This window comes from Dromiciops gliroides, chromosome 3 (genome assembly GCF_019393635.1).
Source record: "Dromiciops gliroides isolate mDroGli1 chromosome 3, mDroGli1.pri, whole genome shotgun sequence".
Lineage (NCBI taxonomy): Eukaryota > Metazoa > Chordata > Mammalia > Microbiotheria > Microbiotheriidae > Dromiciops > Dromiciops gliroides.
Window position 1 is genome coordinate 455,237,892 of NC_057863.1, and position 16,572 is coordinate 455,254,463.

The 16,572-nt window shown below is 38.5% G+C and overlaps 1 protein-coding gene across 1 annotated transcript in view; it reads right to left on the reverse strand.

The window, feature by feature from the left end:
• SLC4A10 (solute carrier family 4 member 10) overlaps positions 1–16,323 on the reverse strand; it is a 373,536-nt gene extending 357,213 nt beyond the window's left edge. The window contains exon 1 of the mRNA XM_043991250.1: positions 15,958–16,323. Coding sequence (XP_043847185.1) covers positions 15,958–16,005 — 48 coding nt within the window. The 5' untranslated portion in view covers positions 16,006–16,323. The remainder of the gene's footprint in view (positions 1–15,957) is intronic.
• Positions 16,324–16,572: the final 249 nt, after the last annotated feature.

Here is a 16,572-nt window from a genome sequence, read left to right on the forward strand (position 1 = left end):
AGCAACAACAATAATATAATATGCATAATATTAAGAACAACAATAAGAACTTAAAAATAATAAATACAAGTGTGACTATAAATGGAAAGCATTTAGAATGTGATCTTGTGAATAATGGTTCAGGACAAAAATGAGAATGCCTTCCTCCCAAGGTGTACTTGAGATCAAAATACCATATGTAAGAATTAGCTAATTCAGGCATAACAATCATATCCAAAATTGCCTCCATGCAGTCTGCTATAACCTGCAAATAAACAGGCTGAAGGATATAGCTCATGGCACACTGGAACAAACAGCTCATTAGCCCCTCAACCTCACTCATAAGAAGGAAAATGGAGGTGTGTGTTTTTCAGGAAACCTGAAGTAGGAAAGTAGTATATCAGTCTTTATCCAAAGGAAATTGCCAATTTGCACTCCCAGAAGTAGGAATCAATGCATACCCTAGTGACCAGGTGGGAGTTTCACAGCTTCTCACCTTCACACATGCAAGGGAGCTACTTGCACAAGAGACAAGTCTGTAACTATTTTGTGCTCCATTTCAATAACACCTCAAGTCAGGAGGACGGAATTGCAGAATTTTTCAAAGAGGTGCTATAGCTCAATGTTTCTTCTAAACTGTGATGTAAAATAAAGTCTGCTTCAGAAGAAAGCAGACTTCCTGGTTACCAGCCAAGAGGAATATAGAGGAAGAAAGGCAGAAAAGGGGCAAAGGGGAGTGGTTAGTAAATATTATATTCCTAAAAGTGTACCATGTTATATAACTACTATATTCATATTTCATGTCAACTGAACTAAAAAGAAACTATGGGATAAATATCACTTAACTATAATGAGACTGAACTGACAAATTGAACTGAGAGGCAGTTGGTGCCATGGATAGAAATTTGGCCTGGAGACATATAATCGTTATGGTTCCCAGGACAAATCACTTAACCTCTCAGTGTTCTAGTCAACTTTCTTAGGATTATAAATTGTAGAGAAGATGCTGACCTACGTTGGCAACAAAGAGTTTCCTCACCTGAGAGTTCCCTATACCAATGAAATAGTAGGTAAAATGCCTTCTTCTACCCACTACAGTAAACAAATGGAGAATACTAACTCACATTTCTATTGTGCCTTAACATTTAAAAAGTGCTTTTCTCACAATAATCTTTCAAAACAGATAGTAAAAGGCATCATTATCCCTATTCTATTGGGATAGAAACTAAGGCTCAGAGAGACTAATTGACTTGTCCAAGATTTCAAAACCAGTAAGTGTCCTAACTCACAATATTCCACATTTGTTATCATTTGGAAAACTGTTAAACCTATCCTTTTACTCATTAATTAATCAATAACCTACAAATGACTATTGGCAATACATTGTATACCAGGTTCTATGAGAAATACAAAGACATATTGGACACAGTCACGGCCATTCAAGAAGTTTACAATCTAGTTGAAAGAGGATAGATATACAGGTAAAGAGATTACTAAAATTTCAAGATAATACATTTTAAGGCCAATTAAGTGCTACAGATTCAAGTAAATTCTCAGTTTTCTAATCCTTCATTTTAAAAATGTGTTAAAGTCCTTTGTCTCCTGGCATTTCCATAGGGATCAATTAAAAAATTGATCTGAAAATTTTCTTAGATTTTCATATAAGTCAGTGGGATAATGATGGTCATACAAATTGTAAAAATCTTAGGACTCGGACCCAGATACCGGGTCTCCCATCTGATGTTCTTTGGACTATAATAGTGGGATTGTCTTTGCCAACCACATGTTGTTTTTCCTCCATTCTTTAATGAGACTCATTCCTAAGCCCAACACAAGAATTGTGGTAAGCCTGATTGTAGAGAAGCCCGGACTTATTTGTTCTGGAACAATGTAATATGGCTGGGTTGGTCTGAGAACAATCATGATCAGATGTATAATCTACAGGCATAACACACACATATATATGTATCTCTGGGTGTAAGCATTTGTGTGTATATATATACATATATATGTCTATGTGTGTATATGTTGTGCACATAAAAATATATGTGTGTGTGTGTGTGTGTGTATATATACACACACACACACACACATATGCACACATATTTATTTATTTATTTGTTTTAAGTCCTACCTGGTAGTTGGTGTGTACCTGACCTTCTCCTTATACCACCCATTTGGTATTTGATATACTTATTTGATAGTTGATCTTCCGTAATACCATCATGGATTCACAGGTCTAAATTATTAGCCACTGAAGAATACAGTGCAACCTTAAGTAAATTTATTTCCAGAAAAAAAGGATGAAATACTGGGAGGAAATGAAAAGGTTTATTTTGAAGGTCAGAATTTTCTTCTAAAGATTTAACTACAGTCAGGTCTCTAACTTACTGTCTTTGCGCCTGGCACAGGCATTAGACAACAGGGTTGAACCAGGTGAGAGAGTAGGTCACCTGGAAGTGGCCATCAATAAAGGAAGAAAGTCTTGGAAATGACTCTTTACGAATTATTCTTGCTAAGCACTAAAAATCTTTTGTTACTAAACAGCTGAGAGCCTGAGGGTGGTAAGTGCTATCAGTGACTTCTAACTTTCTAGGCCAGGGGCAAGGCCTTAGTTGAATCATCCTAACTATGGCTTTGACTACAGTCTAGTTGAATGGTTGTTGTTGTTTCTTTTTGTGCTCCTGTCACACAATGGTCACTACTGGAAAAGAAATGCCATTATATTTACAAAGCAACTTCATTTTAAAAGGTGATTAACTATTGCCACATTTGTCTCAAAATTTTAATATTATTTCTCTTCCTGTATGTCAGAATTAACGAAGGTGATTTTGCCAAAACAAATTATTGTCTTCATTATATTTTAGACTACAAACTTAGAAAAAGGATCTTAGACATCATCTATTCCAACTTCCCTTCCCATACCTTTTCTACAATATCTCTGAGTACCGGTTATCTAACCTCTGTCTAGTCAAGTTCCATGACAAGGTCCTCACTAGTTCATGAGGAAATCCATTTGATTTGGGGGAAGCTTTGACTTTACTAGCCGCAAAACTTTCCCTCCACCTTCTCTTTCTAACCCTTATTCTCCAATCTGGTAGCCTTGTGCCAACACATATCATTTGGCCATCTGTCCTACCTCCTTCTTTCTATGTGTTTAACCATCTGCTCTCCCTCTACTAATTTAGATGACTTGGCAAAGTAATAGAGCACTGACCTGGAATTAGGAAGACCTGAGTTCAAATGCAGCCTTAGACTAGTGTCTTAGACTATGTTCAAATGCAGTCTTAGACTAATGGCCTGTGTGACCACAAGCAAGTCACTTAACCTCTGACTGCCTCAATTTCCTCAACTGTAAATTGGGGATCATAACACTTATTGGTTTTGTGAGGATTGGATCTTCATAAAGTGCTTAGCACAATGTCTGGCACCTAACAGGTGCTTAACAAATGCTAGCTCCCTTCCCTCCCTAAAGCAAACTTCCAGAATAAGAATTAGGTTTCCTAGCATAGATGCAGCCATTGATAAAGAATAAAGAGAAGTTATCCTTAAGAATTAGGTGAGTCGAAGTTGGGAAAATCATATGCCCTGTCACTGATCCTTGCCTTGACAACTTAATACTGGTCTTTGTTATGGAGAGAGGCCATGACTCATTTGCAAAGGTATGCTTTAAAGGAATGAATGATCCTAATTGTCAATGAGAAGGTAGGAAAAAACTTAAAATAGCTGTTCAGGAGTTGCTATTTTAATATGTCTTGCTGACACCAATAGAAAAGTGTCCTGGGACTATGACTTGTTCCTGAAAGCTACAGTACCTAATGTGTGTTAAATACGCATACATGGAGTTTTGGAGTGTTGCAGAAAATATAAACTGAAAGTCACAAACTGTGAACTTTAAATTAATTCAGGGAATTAAGATGCATTAGTTTTTTACAGATATAGATTTTAATTTATCATACCATAAAAGTTGTAAATTTGGGGTTTTGTTATAAGGAAAATTATTTCCACTTACCTTGGTCTAAGTTGTTGGGGAAGTCTAAGAGATGGGCTGGAGGAATGAAGAAGGCATAAAATTGGGGAATATATATATTCACCTAAACTGAATACAAATCCAACAAACACCAAAGTACCTTATCATTTTGTTCATATTGTTCCCTACCATATCATGCTCCACCTCTCATTCAGACAGTTAGCCATTAGACACCAGGGCCTATCCTTAAAATAACCTCTTTCTTCCTTCCCCACCCCCTGCTTTTCAACTTCCTATTCTAGAAAAGAAATACCATATTGCTAACTATAAAGAATGTGACCCTATACTCCACTTACAATCCCTAGACTACTTAAACTAAAAATGCTACTTCTGTCTCCCATTCCTCTCAGGTTTTGCATCTCCCTACCAGAATAAGTATTTACTGGAAACAGAAACTGTCTCATTTCTGCCTCTGTATCCCCAGTGACTGGCATGTTGTTGGTACTTCATAAATGCCAGTTTACTTATTATACTACCCCAGGGCAGCCCTTATTGTGAAGATATAGCTGATCCAAATAGTTTTGGCCTAAAAGCAGTTTTGATGTTCTCCAAAGACTATAGATTCCTTCCAGTTATAATATCCTTTGACTCCAACTACCTTTTATTAGTGAGGAAAACTGCTTTCATTGACTTGGAAGGAAAAGTAAAATTTCTAAAAAATATGTTTTTCTATTCCCAGTCCCTAGAAATAGATTCTTATAAAGCAGTGGACAAATCATAAAGTAGCTTTTAAAAGCACCCAAAGAACATCTAGAAAAAGACGTAGAAAAGTTGGTATGAACAAGAATCAACCGAGTCTCTATTTTTAGTCATACTCTTTAACTTTGTAAATCTGAGGTCCAACTTAAAAAAAAAGGTCAAAGAGAAACTTCTTACTGTGAATAGCTTTGGTTTATTGGGATTAGCAAGGACAAGCAGAATTCCAAATGCAACTTGAGGTTACTCTAGCAACCAGATATATTTTATATGCAGTGGAAAAATCCTCTTTTCTCAAACTCACTTAATGGAATCTAATAATACAATTTGCATAGACTCCCCTGCTGATTCAGCCCACAGATGAACAAGTCTTCTTGATGGAAGTATGGAGAATTTATAAGTCAGTTATATCATCACATAGTTTGGACCTTGGCAGGACATCCCTCAATCCTAACTCACATCATAAGTGACTGAATCTCCATGTCCTGAGGAAACCTGTAGAATCTTGTCCTACAATGGCCAAAGCTAGGGTTCCCCCATGATTTTCAAAACTACAAGACACAGGGGTGTCTGCAGCTAGTCTGAGAAATGCATTTGAGAAGAAAATTTGGGGGCTTCTCTCAAACAGGGACTCAGGAGCTCAAGGGCTGAGCTCAAAGTGGCTATTTCATAGTCCTAATCAGGAGCATTAGTATTTGCTAAGGAGAACTATCCTGGATTTAACAGGTGTTCTCATCAAATGGACAGCACAGGTGTAAGCCCTATCAGCTGATAAGAAGTTTGTCCTTTGGAAACTTTACTGATCTCCAGGATGTGAAAAGTAGTCACAGGAAACAAGTTAATCCAATCAAAAGTAAAAACATCTCAAGCCCCATCAACAAGGGACAGAATGAGAAACTCTTACCAAACTTCCTCCTCTCCTTCCTCGCTCTTCAGAAAGGAAAATAAAATAAAGATAAGCAAATTGTATTGTTCTGTATAAAACAATAGTCAACCAATTCAATTATCACTGCCAAAGTTTAGGTAAAAAACCTCTTAAAGTCTTCCATTTATACCCTTGAAGTCCTTCCAGAAACCATACTGGCTGTATGAATACTATCATCAAATCCTCTGGACAAAATCACCAGTGGATCCTTCTAAGCAAATAGCTCTTTTGTTTTTGATGATTTTATCTTATAGCCCTACTTTTAAAAATTATTGTCTGAAAATATGGGTTAATCTACACATCTATATACATATGCGGATACATATATATGCATAAATACAACAAAAGTAAATGGGATATTAAATTTCTACTTCATGACTTTTTTTCTAACAGTTTCTCTATGGGTCAAAAATAATCTTTCAAAATAATTTTTCTTTTGGAAAACCAAACCAAAAAGACCTTGATAAGTTGGCTAACCAACTCATCTCAGTATTTTCCATTGTTATCTTTGCTTTGCTGTCTCAGCTACCTTATAGCTCTGCCCCCCTGGCTGTTTAGCTGAAGGATGTCCTTTTTTCTTAATTGTCTTTCCAGCACCCTAACTTTTAAGGAGATATTTTTTATGAAAGGTAAAGAACCAAGTAGCTACTTGTTGATTCATATGCCTTTTAGGGTTCAAGGTTTCCATATCATCCTAGAGGAGAATCATTTGGAATGAGAGAGTGACAGCAACTTTAAAACTTTCATAACTGGATAGTGAGTTGGGCAAATCTAAATTGTCCTCCCAGAAAAGATGTATTTGATATCAGTTAGCATCAAAGAAGAAGTACAGCAGGTCGTTTAAGTGACACAGGATTGTATTTTTAAATTGTTTTTTAAACTGTGGAGAGGCTATGTGGCATGATGGATAAAGAAATGACCAGAACGACCTGGGTTCAAGTCTTACCAGTGATACATATGACCGTGGTCATGCCACTTAACCTCAAAAATCCTCAGCAGTTCTCCAATATTTTAAGTTTCAAAAAAGTTGTTTGCCTGCATTGGTAGGGCAATTTCCTTATGTTGGAATTCCTTGCCCTATCTCTACTAACATTTTTACTTATTCTCTTTCTGATTTTTTTCTCTTCTTTTGAGGAGGGAAGGAAGGGAAGAGTGGGTAGAGGCCTTCTGTTGGGCCCAAGTAAATTTGTATGGAACTGGCTACAAGTAAACTTCATATCCTCAGTTCATCAATATAATCTCCAATCTTCCTCACATAAGAAGTTAATTCCTTACCAATCATCCCTTATATTTTTGAAAACATTTTCCCATAAATTATATCATCATCACTACCAGCTTAAATTAGTTGTGTCCTTCTTATTGCACACTGAAGAAATGACTAGCATCATGGGAAAGATACCAGACTTGCTTTAGGAGACAAGTTCTCTATTGTTGTTCAGTCATTTTTCAGTCATGTCCAAATCTTCATGATCCTATTTGGGGTTTTCTTGGCAAAAACAGTGAAGTGGTTTGCCATTGAGTTCTGTGTAGTTTCAACTAATTGGCTTATTCCTTGACACATGTCGCCTACCTTCTTTGTACCTCAGTTTCTTCATATGTAAAATGAGGAAATTGAACTAGATAAGCTGTAGGATCCCTTCCCATTCCAACACTCAATATATGCATGAAAGACATGCTTTATCTCCCCCATTCTTTAAAGAATTCTTAGCACAAAAATAAAGTTAAAACCTGTAAGCTTTTTAATGGTTCCTATAATATCTTACAGCTATTTCTCATAAGGAAAACAACCTTAATAACAGAGACTAAAGTCATTCCTTCTTGTCATTTCCCTTCCACCCACCACCACAGGTGTGGAGCCATTGAAGGAAGCCTACTATTCAGTAGGGAGAGAGAAAATTAGTCCCATTTAACCCCTAGTTTCCCTGCTTCTACAATCTGAGTCACTCTTTCTGAAACCCAACTAAAAAAGTAATGAAATGGTCCACCATTAAATTATCCTAATTTGTAAACTCTCAATCTGGTTCTACATAAAGCCTGACTCCAAATAATTCAGGTGAAGTAAAATGCTTAGGCTATAAAATGTTCCCTGTATGAGCAAATTTTTAGGGGAATCATTTATTGTCCTGAGAAGGAAAATTTACTTCATCTATGCCAGTATCTAGCCCATTAGTCATATCCAGGAGATAATGTTGTTTTGATGCTAGTTTTGGGGTGTTTATTGTTTCCTTACTTTTTGGGTCCATACCTATGATTCATGAGTGCAACAACTTCCATTATTATAGAACTGCTTTCCACTAATGTAGATCAATCTGTAGCATCTAGTCTCTGAGAGACACCTGGGACATTGAGAAACTTAAATAACTTGCCTATAATCACATATCCAGAATGCATCAAAGGCAGAGTTCTCTCTAAGTCAGGGGTTCTTAATTTTTTTTTATGTCATGGATTCCTCTGACAATCTAGGGAAGCCTTTGGGACCCTTTCTCAGAAGAATGCTTTTAAATGCAAAAAATAGAATGTATAGGAATATGAAGAAGACCAACTGCAATACAGTTATCAAATTAATTTTAAAATATTGTAATTTACTTTCAAAGTAGAGACTTAAAAAAAAACTATTATATACAGTTCCAAATTCTTCTCCCCATCCCTCACCTAATGATAAGGCAAGAAAAACAAAATTCATTAGGAATATTTATAGGCATGCAAAACAAATTTCTATATTAACCATTAAAAAAGCAAGAAAGAGAAAGAGAAAATAATGCATCAGTCTGCACTCTAAGTCCATCACCAAATTCACAGACCCGAAGAGCCCCTGCTCTAGGTAGTTACTATGGTACTACAGAATCACAGATTCAAAATAAGAAGGGTTCTTTAGAGGTCACCTAGTCTAACTTCCTAATTTTACATCTGAGGAAATTGAGACCCAGAAATAGTCAAGTCACTTATTGAAGATGACACTGTTGCTTAATGATAGAGCAGGGACTGGCACACAGATCTATTAACAGCCAAATCTTTTCTCATATTATATTGCTTATCTGAGCACTCTACACCAATGTTGAAATACTGAATCGTCTCCATAAAGGGTTTCCATTTACTCCCTAATTTTTCCTACATAAAACATTGCTGACAATTTTGAAGTTGTTCTCTTGCACATTTATGTAAAGTTAATCCATTTCTGGCTTTCAGATTCTACCAACCAGTTCCCTTTATGCACACACACCACACACACATACATACATACATACATATATATATATATATACACACACACATATATATGTTTTATTGGATTTATAGAGAGTAATAATATATGGAGGAAAAATGGAAAAGAAGGTTCATTGTTGTCCCTTGCATATAGCTGGTACTAAATAACTGCTTAACTGAATAACTTTTTGTTCAATTGAATTTTACTTCCTGTGTACCACATGGAGAATAGGCTTAGTGTTATTTAAACTTTTTAATATGTCTATAACTCAGGCTTGAAAATAAATATTAAAGTATGATATGCCAAAAATTATCCATAAAAATTCAAATTAATCGTAAAGATCAAATTTCACAACTAAAATAACTTATTTTCACTGCTTTTTTGACTATGATCTTTGTGGTCCTTTTCTAACGTTTACAGTATAGATTTTTCAAATCTCATTTCACAATTTTTCCAAAAGAATATGATGTCCTCATCCAATCAGCACTAATCTTTTTGGGGGTGGGGTAGGCAGGGCAATGAGGGTTAAGTGACTTGCCCAGGGTCACACAGCTAGTAACTGTCAAGTGTTTGTTGCCAGATTTGAACCTAGATCCTCCTGAAGGCAGGGCCAGTGCTTTATCCACTGTGCTACCTAGTCAGGCCTAATCTCCCCCCTTCCCCCCCCCTGCCCTGCGGGGCAATGGGGGTTAAGTGACTTGCCCAGGGTCATACAGCTGGTAAGTGTCAAGTGTCTGAGGCCGGATTTGAACTCAGGTCCCCCTGAATCCAGGGCCGATGCTTTATCCACTGTGCCACCTAGACGAATCAGGTCTAATCTTAAAGGCAGATCTATATTTCTAACACTAGAAAGTGCAGCTGAACTCTGTCATGTGATGTGCCTTTTTTAATTAGAATGTGAGCTCTGAGAACAGGGACTGTCTCAATTCTCTACTTAGTGTTTAACACAATGCATGACACACAGTAAGGCCTTGTAAATGCCCTTTCCATTCCCTTCTATTTTATGTGAGAAATCGGTGATGTTCTGTTACACTACACTGTTAACCCCCTATGGTTAGTTTTTTTTTTTTTTTTAAAGTACACCACCAGACTCTTGTTATAACACTGTCCTCTGGATTCATGTTTCATGATAGCCTTCAAGATGAGACCATCTCATAAAAAGATCTTTAGGGTATATCAATAATTAAGCTCCCTTGGGTTGGTTTCAAAATAGGCCCACATTATACTTTGTTCATAACTTTGTTTTATGCTTGTGATAGTCTCATTTCTATTTTATTTGTATACCTGTACCATCTTCTCTATAGATAAGGGCAGAGGCCGTGTTTCATTATTCTTTGAAACTTGAAAGAACCTAATGTTTGCTCATACTAGCCAATAATATTTGTTGAATGGAATAGCTGTGTAAAAATATACATTCAATCCCAAGTGTCACATCAGATGTGAAAGAATAAAGCAGGGGCAACTAGGTGGCACAATGGATAAAGCACCGACTCTGGATTCAGGAGGACCTGAGTTCCAATCTGGCCTCAGACACTTGACACTTACTACCTGTGTGACCCTGGACAAGTCACTTAGCCTTCATTGCCCCCCCCAAAAAAAGGATAAAGCAAACCTCTAAATATATATATTGTCACATTAATATTTTAAATAGGAATATGATGTGCCAATATCATATTTAATATCAATGTGTTATGCAAATGGAACATTAAATGTAAATATAATAAACCAAATCCTAAATACATATTTTTATAATGAAAAATATTAATTCATCCTCCCCCTCCCAGACCTTTTGATTTCTTCAGTGTAGAAATTCCATTTACTGGTATAGATCATTGTTGCTATACCTCTAAAAATAAAGGAACAGAGAAGTTAGGTGACTAATCTAGAGTCACACAGCTAGTATGTGTTAATCTTTCTGACTCTGAGTTTAGTCTCCTAACCTCCACTCTGCGTTATTTCTCAATTCATCTTTACAAAGATGATACCGCAACTCTTATTGCTGAAGTATATCTTCTTACAGAATGGATCTCCTAGGATTGGGTATATTTTTGAGAAAGATCAGCACACTATTGAAATACAGTTCATATTTTGCTCTGGCTGCCCAACATGCCTAGTTCTGCAGCCAAAGAAGCAACAAGAAAATTGTATTCAGATGAGTATATTTTGTGAGACTAGTTGGGCCATGAGAATACCTCAAAAAGGGAACAGGGTCTTATCTATAGTACCACAGAAGCAATAGTTGACAAGCAAGATAGGGCAGGATAGGGACAGAGGGAAGCATGCATTTAGGCCTCCTTTATACATATATGTGTGAATATATATATATATATATACACATACACACATACTTTATACTTACATATGCATATATATACTTTATACATCTATGCATACACACATACATTTATCTATACATAAATACATTTATATACAAAACACACATATAAATACATGTGTATATATGTATCTCAAGGGGTATATTTATTGATGTGTCTCTATATCTATATCATATATCTATATATGTTATATTTGTATGTATATATGTCCTATTCTCTTAAGAGAGTCAACTGAAAGAGACAATCATTTGGAGACCACTTGCTCCAAGGCATGATGAAGAAGATTCACAAGATTCCTTTTTCTCTACTCTTTTTTCAGTTGAAAAAACATCCACTCCCCTCAGGAAGCTCATTCAATCAATCAGTTAAGATTTACTAAGTGCAGAGGCAGCTAGGTGGCAGAGTGGATAAAGCACTGGCCCTAGATTCAGGAGGACCTGAGTTCAAATTTGAGCTCAGACACTTGACACTTACTAGCTGTGTGACCCTTGGCAAGTCACTTAACCCTCATTGCCCTGCCAAAAAAAAAAAAAAAAAAGATCTACTAACTGGATCTACTAACTGCTTACTATGTGCCAGGCACTGTGTGAAGTACTGTGAATATGAAAAGACAAAAGATGATCCCTGCCCTCAAGAAGCCTATAATCTAATGTCCCACTTTGATGATGTTTCTTGTTTCTATACTCTGTTTCCACTCCTAGATTCTTTTTGTTCCCTATTCTTGGGTTTCTAAAGAGCATTTGAACATTTTTATTTTGGAGTATAGCTGTAAAGATTTGGATTCAAAGGCATCTGGATGCTACTCTGCTTGGCTACTTATTGCCTATATGACCTTGGCTGGGCAAGTCACGTAGCTTCTCTGGGCCTCTGATTGGACTCTAAGTTTTTCTATTCGAGCTCTAAATTCTATTCTACTAATAATTTCTCTGCCAGCACTACAAATTCACTATGATTAAATCAAACTCCTCTTCTGCATCCTCAGCAATCCCAGGCCTTTGCCATTGTCCTACTGACCCACTTACCCATCACTGGTGACAGTACCAATATCCTACCTGGTTCTCAACCCTGAAAGCTAGTATATATTTCAATAAGCATCAGGCTGTCATTATTATTATTATTATTATTTCTTCATAGTCATTTACTAAGTTTAGCTGCTTGTTTTTCTACAAAACTCAAATCTTCTACCTATTCCTTCATGTTCCTACTAAAAAAATTCTTTTCCAAACCCTGGCCACCCTCTACCAAGATTGTAGAGCCAAAGAAGCCAAAGGTGGAGAAGGTTAAATAAATATAAGGACAAGAAAAATTCCAAGAGTGGATGGAATCACTGAGAAGAGGGAATGGTGTTTTTTTTTCAGTTGAAAGAAGAGTAAAAGAAAAGGAATCATTTGAAATCCCTTTTGATATCTGAGATTTGAGAAGAAAAGGAATATCTTGGGGGGAAAACATTGAATTTTTAGTCAAAAGAGCTGGGTTCTGGTGCTGCTTCTGTCACTAACAAGTTGTGTGAACATGGGCAAATCACTATTACCTAATGTTAGTGCCTTGAACATGGTGGAAACTCAAATGTTTGTGGAACAAACGAATCTCCCTGCCTCAATCTCTTCTCCAAGGATAATAAAAGCTGTGTTACCTACCTCAGTGTTGTTTCAAGGATATATAAGAAATGTGGAAGTGATTCCAAAGTTAAAAGCCTGTTCAAATGCAAACTATTATTATTAAAATAATATATCCTTTATTCTAACCTCTCATTTCCAGTCTTTCTACTACTCCCTGCTGACTCCCCCTCTCCCATTCTCACTATTTTAGACCACATCACTCTGCTATTATCTCCAAATGGCTCCCTCCAAATTTTTGGCTATGATATTCAAATCCCACTTCCCATCAACTCACCCACCCTAGTTTAGATCAAGTATCCTAGCCAAGCTTACATTCCTACTATTTCATTTTCTCCTCCCTCTCCTTTCTCTAAGCCATTGTCCAGATTATGCCAAAGTGCTAGCAGCCTCTAAAACCTGACTTCTTGGCATTTGACTTCAACCTAAAGGCCACTGACCCTACACCATAGCACTCCCCGCTCCAACCCGCAGCTCAGGTTGGCTCACCACTTTGAGCTCTGTGTTCTAAGCCCTTTGTCTGTTTCTCAGGTGTGGTTCCTGTTTATCCTAGTCAGGCTCTTTTCCACATAGTTGAATTGTCCAACTTCCTCACACTTACCTGAGCCTTCACTAACTCCCTATACCTCCTTCATGCCTCCTCCCATCCCTGAGTACGTTTTCCACCTCTTATAATAATAATTAATAACTAAAATTTACATAGTACTTAATATGTGCTGGCACTATGCTAAGTGCTTTATAATTATCTCATTTGATCTTCACAACCACTTTGGGAGGTAAGTGCTATTATTATCTCCATTTTACATATGAGGAAACTGAGGCAAACAGGTTAAGCAATTTGCTCCAGGTCACATGGCTAGTAAATGTCTGAGATCAGATTTGAACTCTGGTCTTCCAGACTCTAGGCCCAACACTCTGTCCACTGTGCCATCTAGTTACCTCTATGGTTCTTGTTTTCTTGAAGCCGCTGCTTCTACCTTTCATTTATTCATACTTTAACAAGTATTAGGTAATAATATGTATGTATATGTCCATAGCACACTGAGATTTACAAAGCACTTTACATTTATTATCTCACAACTCTCTGTGAGGTAGGTACCAAAACTTTCCTCATATTACAGACAAGTAAACCGAGTCTGAGAGAAGTTAAGTGACTTGAAGTGGCTTGCCTGTGATCACACAGAAACAGTAGTGGACTGTGTGAGGATGTTTTACAATGATAAGAAAGGCAGATTCCTGCCCTCAAGAACCAGGATCTCAGAGGGTGGGGGAAAATCATAGGATCTCTCTCAAATATTTTTAATATCCTATGAGTAGCAACTAAAGTCTAATGTATGTAACTAGCCCAATTTAAAGGGAAACAGAGACATGCACTTGTCTATATGAAATGTGTGAAGTGAGAGTCTAACTGTATTTCTTGTGTAAACCCAATATCAAAATAAACCCTCTTTGCTTGGGGTAGACATGACTCTGCAAAAGGACACCTATATTCTGAAATAGGTAGGCTAATCACCAATGTTTTCCATCTACCTTTTTTATATAGTCACACTAGCCCTGTCCTTTTCAGATTCATTCCTTTTGTGAGGACTGTCTTGTTTTTCCCATATGCCTCCTTCCTCTTTGCCCAAACCTGAGACCTGGAAGAACTAAAAAGGTAAAAGAAAAAAAAATCCACTGACTGCTAAGAAGAGAGCTGGGCATGCTCAGTAGCCAGAGGAGATTCTGGGGGTCTAAATAGGAAGCTTCCAATGCTTTTGAGCCCAGCAGGAAGGAAAAATACAGTGGTCCAGGATGTGTGCCTGTCTCTTGTGCCATCCCTAGTAAATATTAACAAGCAGAAAATTGACTCCTGTGAATGGACCACTTGCAACCAGTCCCTAGCAGGGGACACTAGATAGGATAACAGTGTGCTAAGAAACAGTCCCTCCATCTGGTTTGGTGCAGGAAAGGAAGGGATCTTTGCTCTACTGCTCCACAAAGCTCTAGTAGATGGGAAGAAGATGGGCTCTTGGCACCTCTGGTGCATCCATAGAGTGCAGCTTTTTGCTAGGATACAGCAATGTGGCTGCTCCAGACTGAGAAATGAGATACTGCCTAAGGACTCATCCCCTGAGGCTGACTATGACCCATCTTGTGGCCGATTGCGGGGGCTCTTGGGAAGAATAGACAGACCATGGGCACAATCTAGGGAGGCAGCTTAGGACTCAGGGCTAAACAGATGGACTGTCTCCATGTGTGACAAGCCAGGGATCTTTCAGACATTGAAATCTGTGTGTGAGCCTCCAAATGCACACCTTCTTTGTCCACAGACTAGTAGAGTCCTTTCCCCTTCTCTTAGGACAGGGAGATGTGAAGGAAGGGAGGAAGAAAAGGAGAGAGAGAGGGAGAGAGAGGGAGATAGAGGGAGAGAGAGGGAGAGAGAGGGAGAGAGAGGGAGAGAGAGGGAGAGAGAGAGAGAGAGAGAGAGAGAGAGAGAGAGAGAGAGAGAGAGAGAGAGAGAGAGAGAGAGAGAGAGAAATAGGAGACATTGTTCTCTCCTCTTCCTTGATTTCTGGAGCCAGAGCAGACTCCCTGGAGTAGCAACAGCAGGTTCCTCACCTTTCTGCCCGGAGACTAAAATGGGTTGGGGATTCTGTCAGGGATGGGTTGTGATTTATAATTGAAAAGAGAAAGCTTAGATGCAAGGGATGCCGCCACCACTGCACAGTCTAGGAGACAAACAGAGAGACAGACAGGAAAAGAAGCGATGGGAAAGAAGGAGAGAGAGAGGGAGAGGGAAAGGGAGAGGGAGAGGGAGAGGGAGAGGAGAGAGAGAGAGAGAGAGAGAGAGAGAGAGAGAGAGAGAGAGAGAGAGAGAGAGAGAGAGAGACACGCACAGCTGCCCCTGTTGCTAAAACCTAGCCGTTCTCTTCAATCAGCAGCAAAACATGAGACATTTCCACTGTAGTGCATCCATATTGAGAAGGTGGGAAAAAAATCCCCTGTGCTCTGCTGCGTGCATTCCAGTCACCCCGAGATGGGAGGCGACCCACGTCCATATGCCATGGAGCGATTCTCCCCCCCCCCCCTCTCGCTGCACACTCTCTCTGCACCTAGCTAAAGCAGACCACTCGCTTGGCAGGTTTTGCAGCAAACCCGGTTAATCAGTCTGACAGCAGCTAGTCTCTTACCGTGGGTAGCAGTGGTTCCATTTGCGCTCCTTGCTCTTTCATTTCCATGTTTTGAGATACCTCTGGAATAGGCACCTTTCTTCTGCAATGTCTTCAGCGTCTTCCACGGAGCCCGGCGCTCGCTCTGCTTAGTATTCGGATCAGGTAGCTCTGAAGCAGGAGGCACTTGAACACTCCAAATCACCACAGTCACATGGCTCCTACTCACTCGGGCTGCTGGCCAGATTTCACACTGAACGCCTTGGAACCCTGGGCCAGTGAAAGAGATTTCCCCAATCCCTGTATCCCTGCCCATACCTGGCGCCTGGAGGAAAGGGCGTTTGTCAACACTGGTGTCCTGGGGTATTAGCCATCTGACCTAGAATGAGAAAGTACTAACTTCTTAGGCTGAACAGACCCAGCTGAGGGCTCCCTCCGACGCTGCTTAGGTTCTGGGGCTCATCAATCAAATAAGTTATTACTCCAAATCAAACAAAGACAAATGCACCCTACTTTGTACTTTGGGGGACCTCCCGAACTAGATAAGGCACACTCACTAATTATCTTATATCAGTGGCTCCCCAAATTTGCACAAATGACATGGGCTCATGCTTTTTAGTCACAAAAGTTAACCAG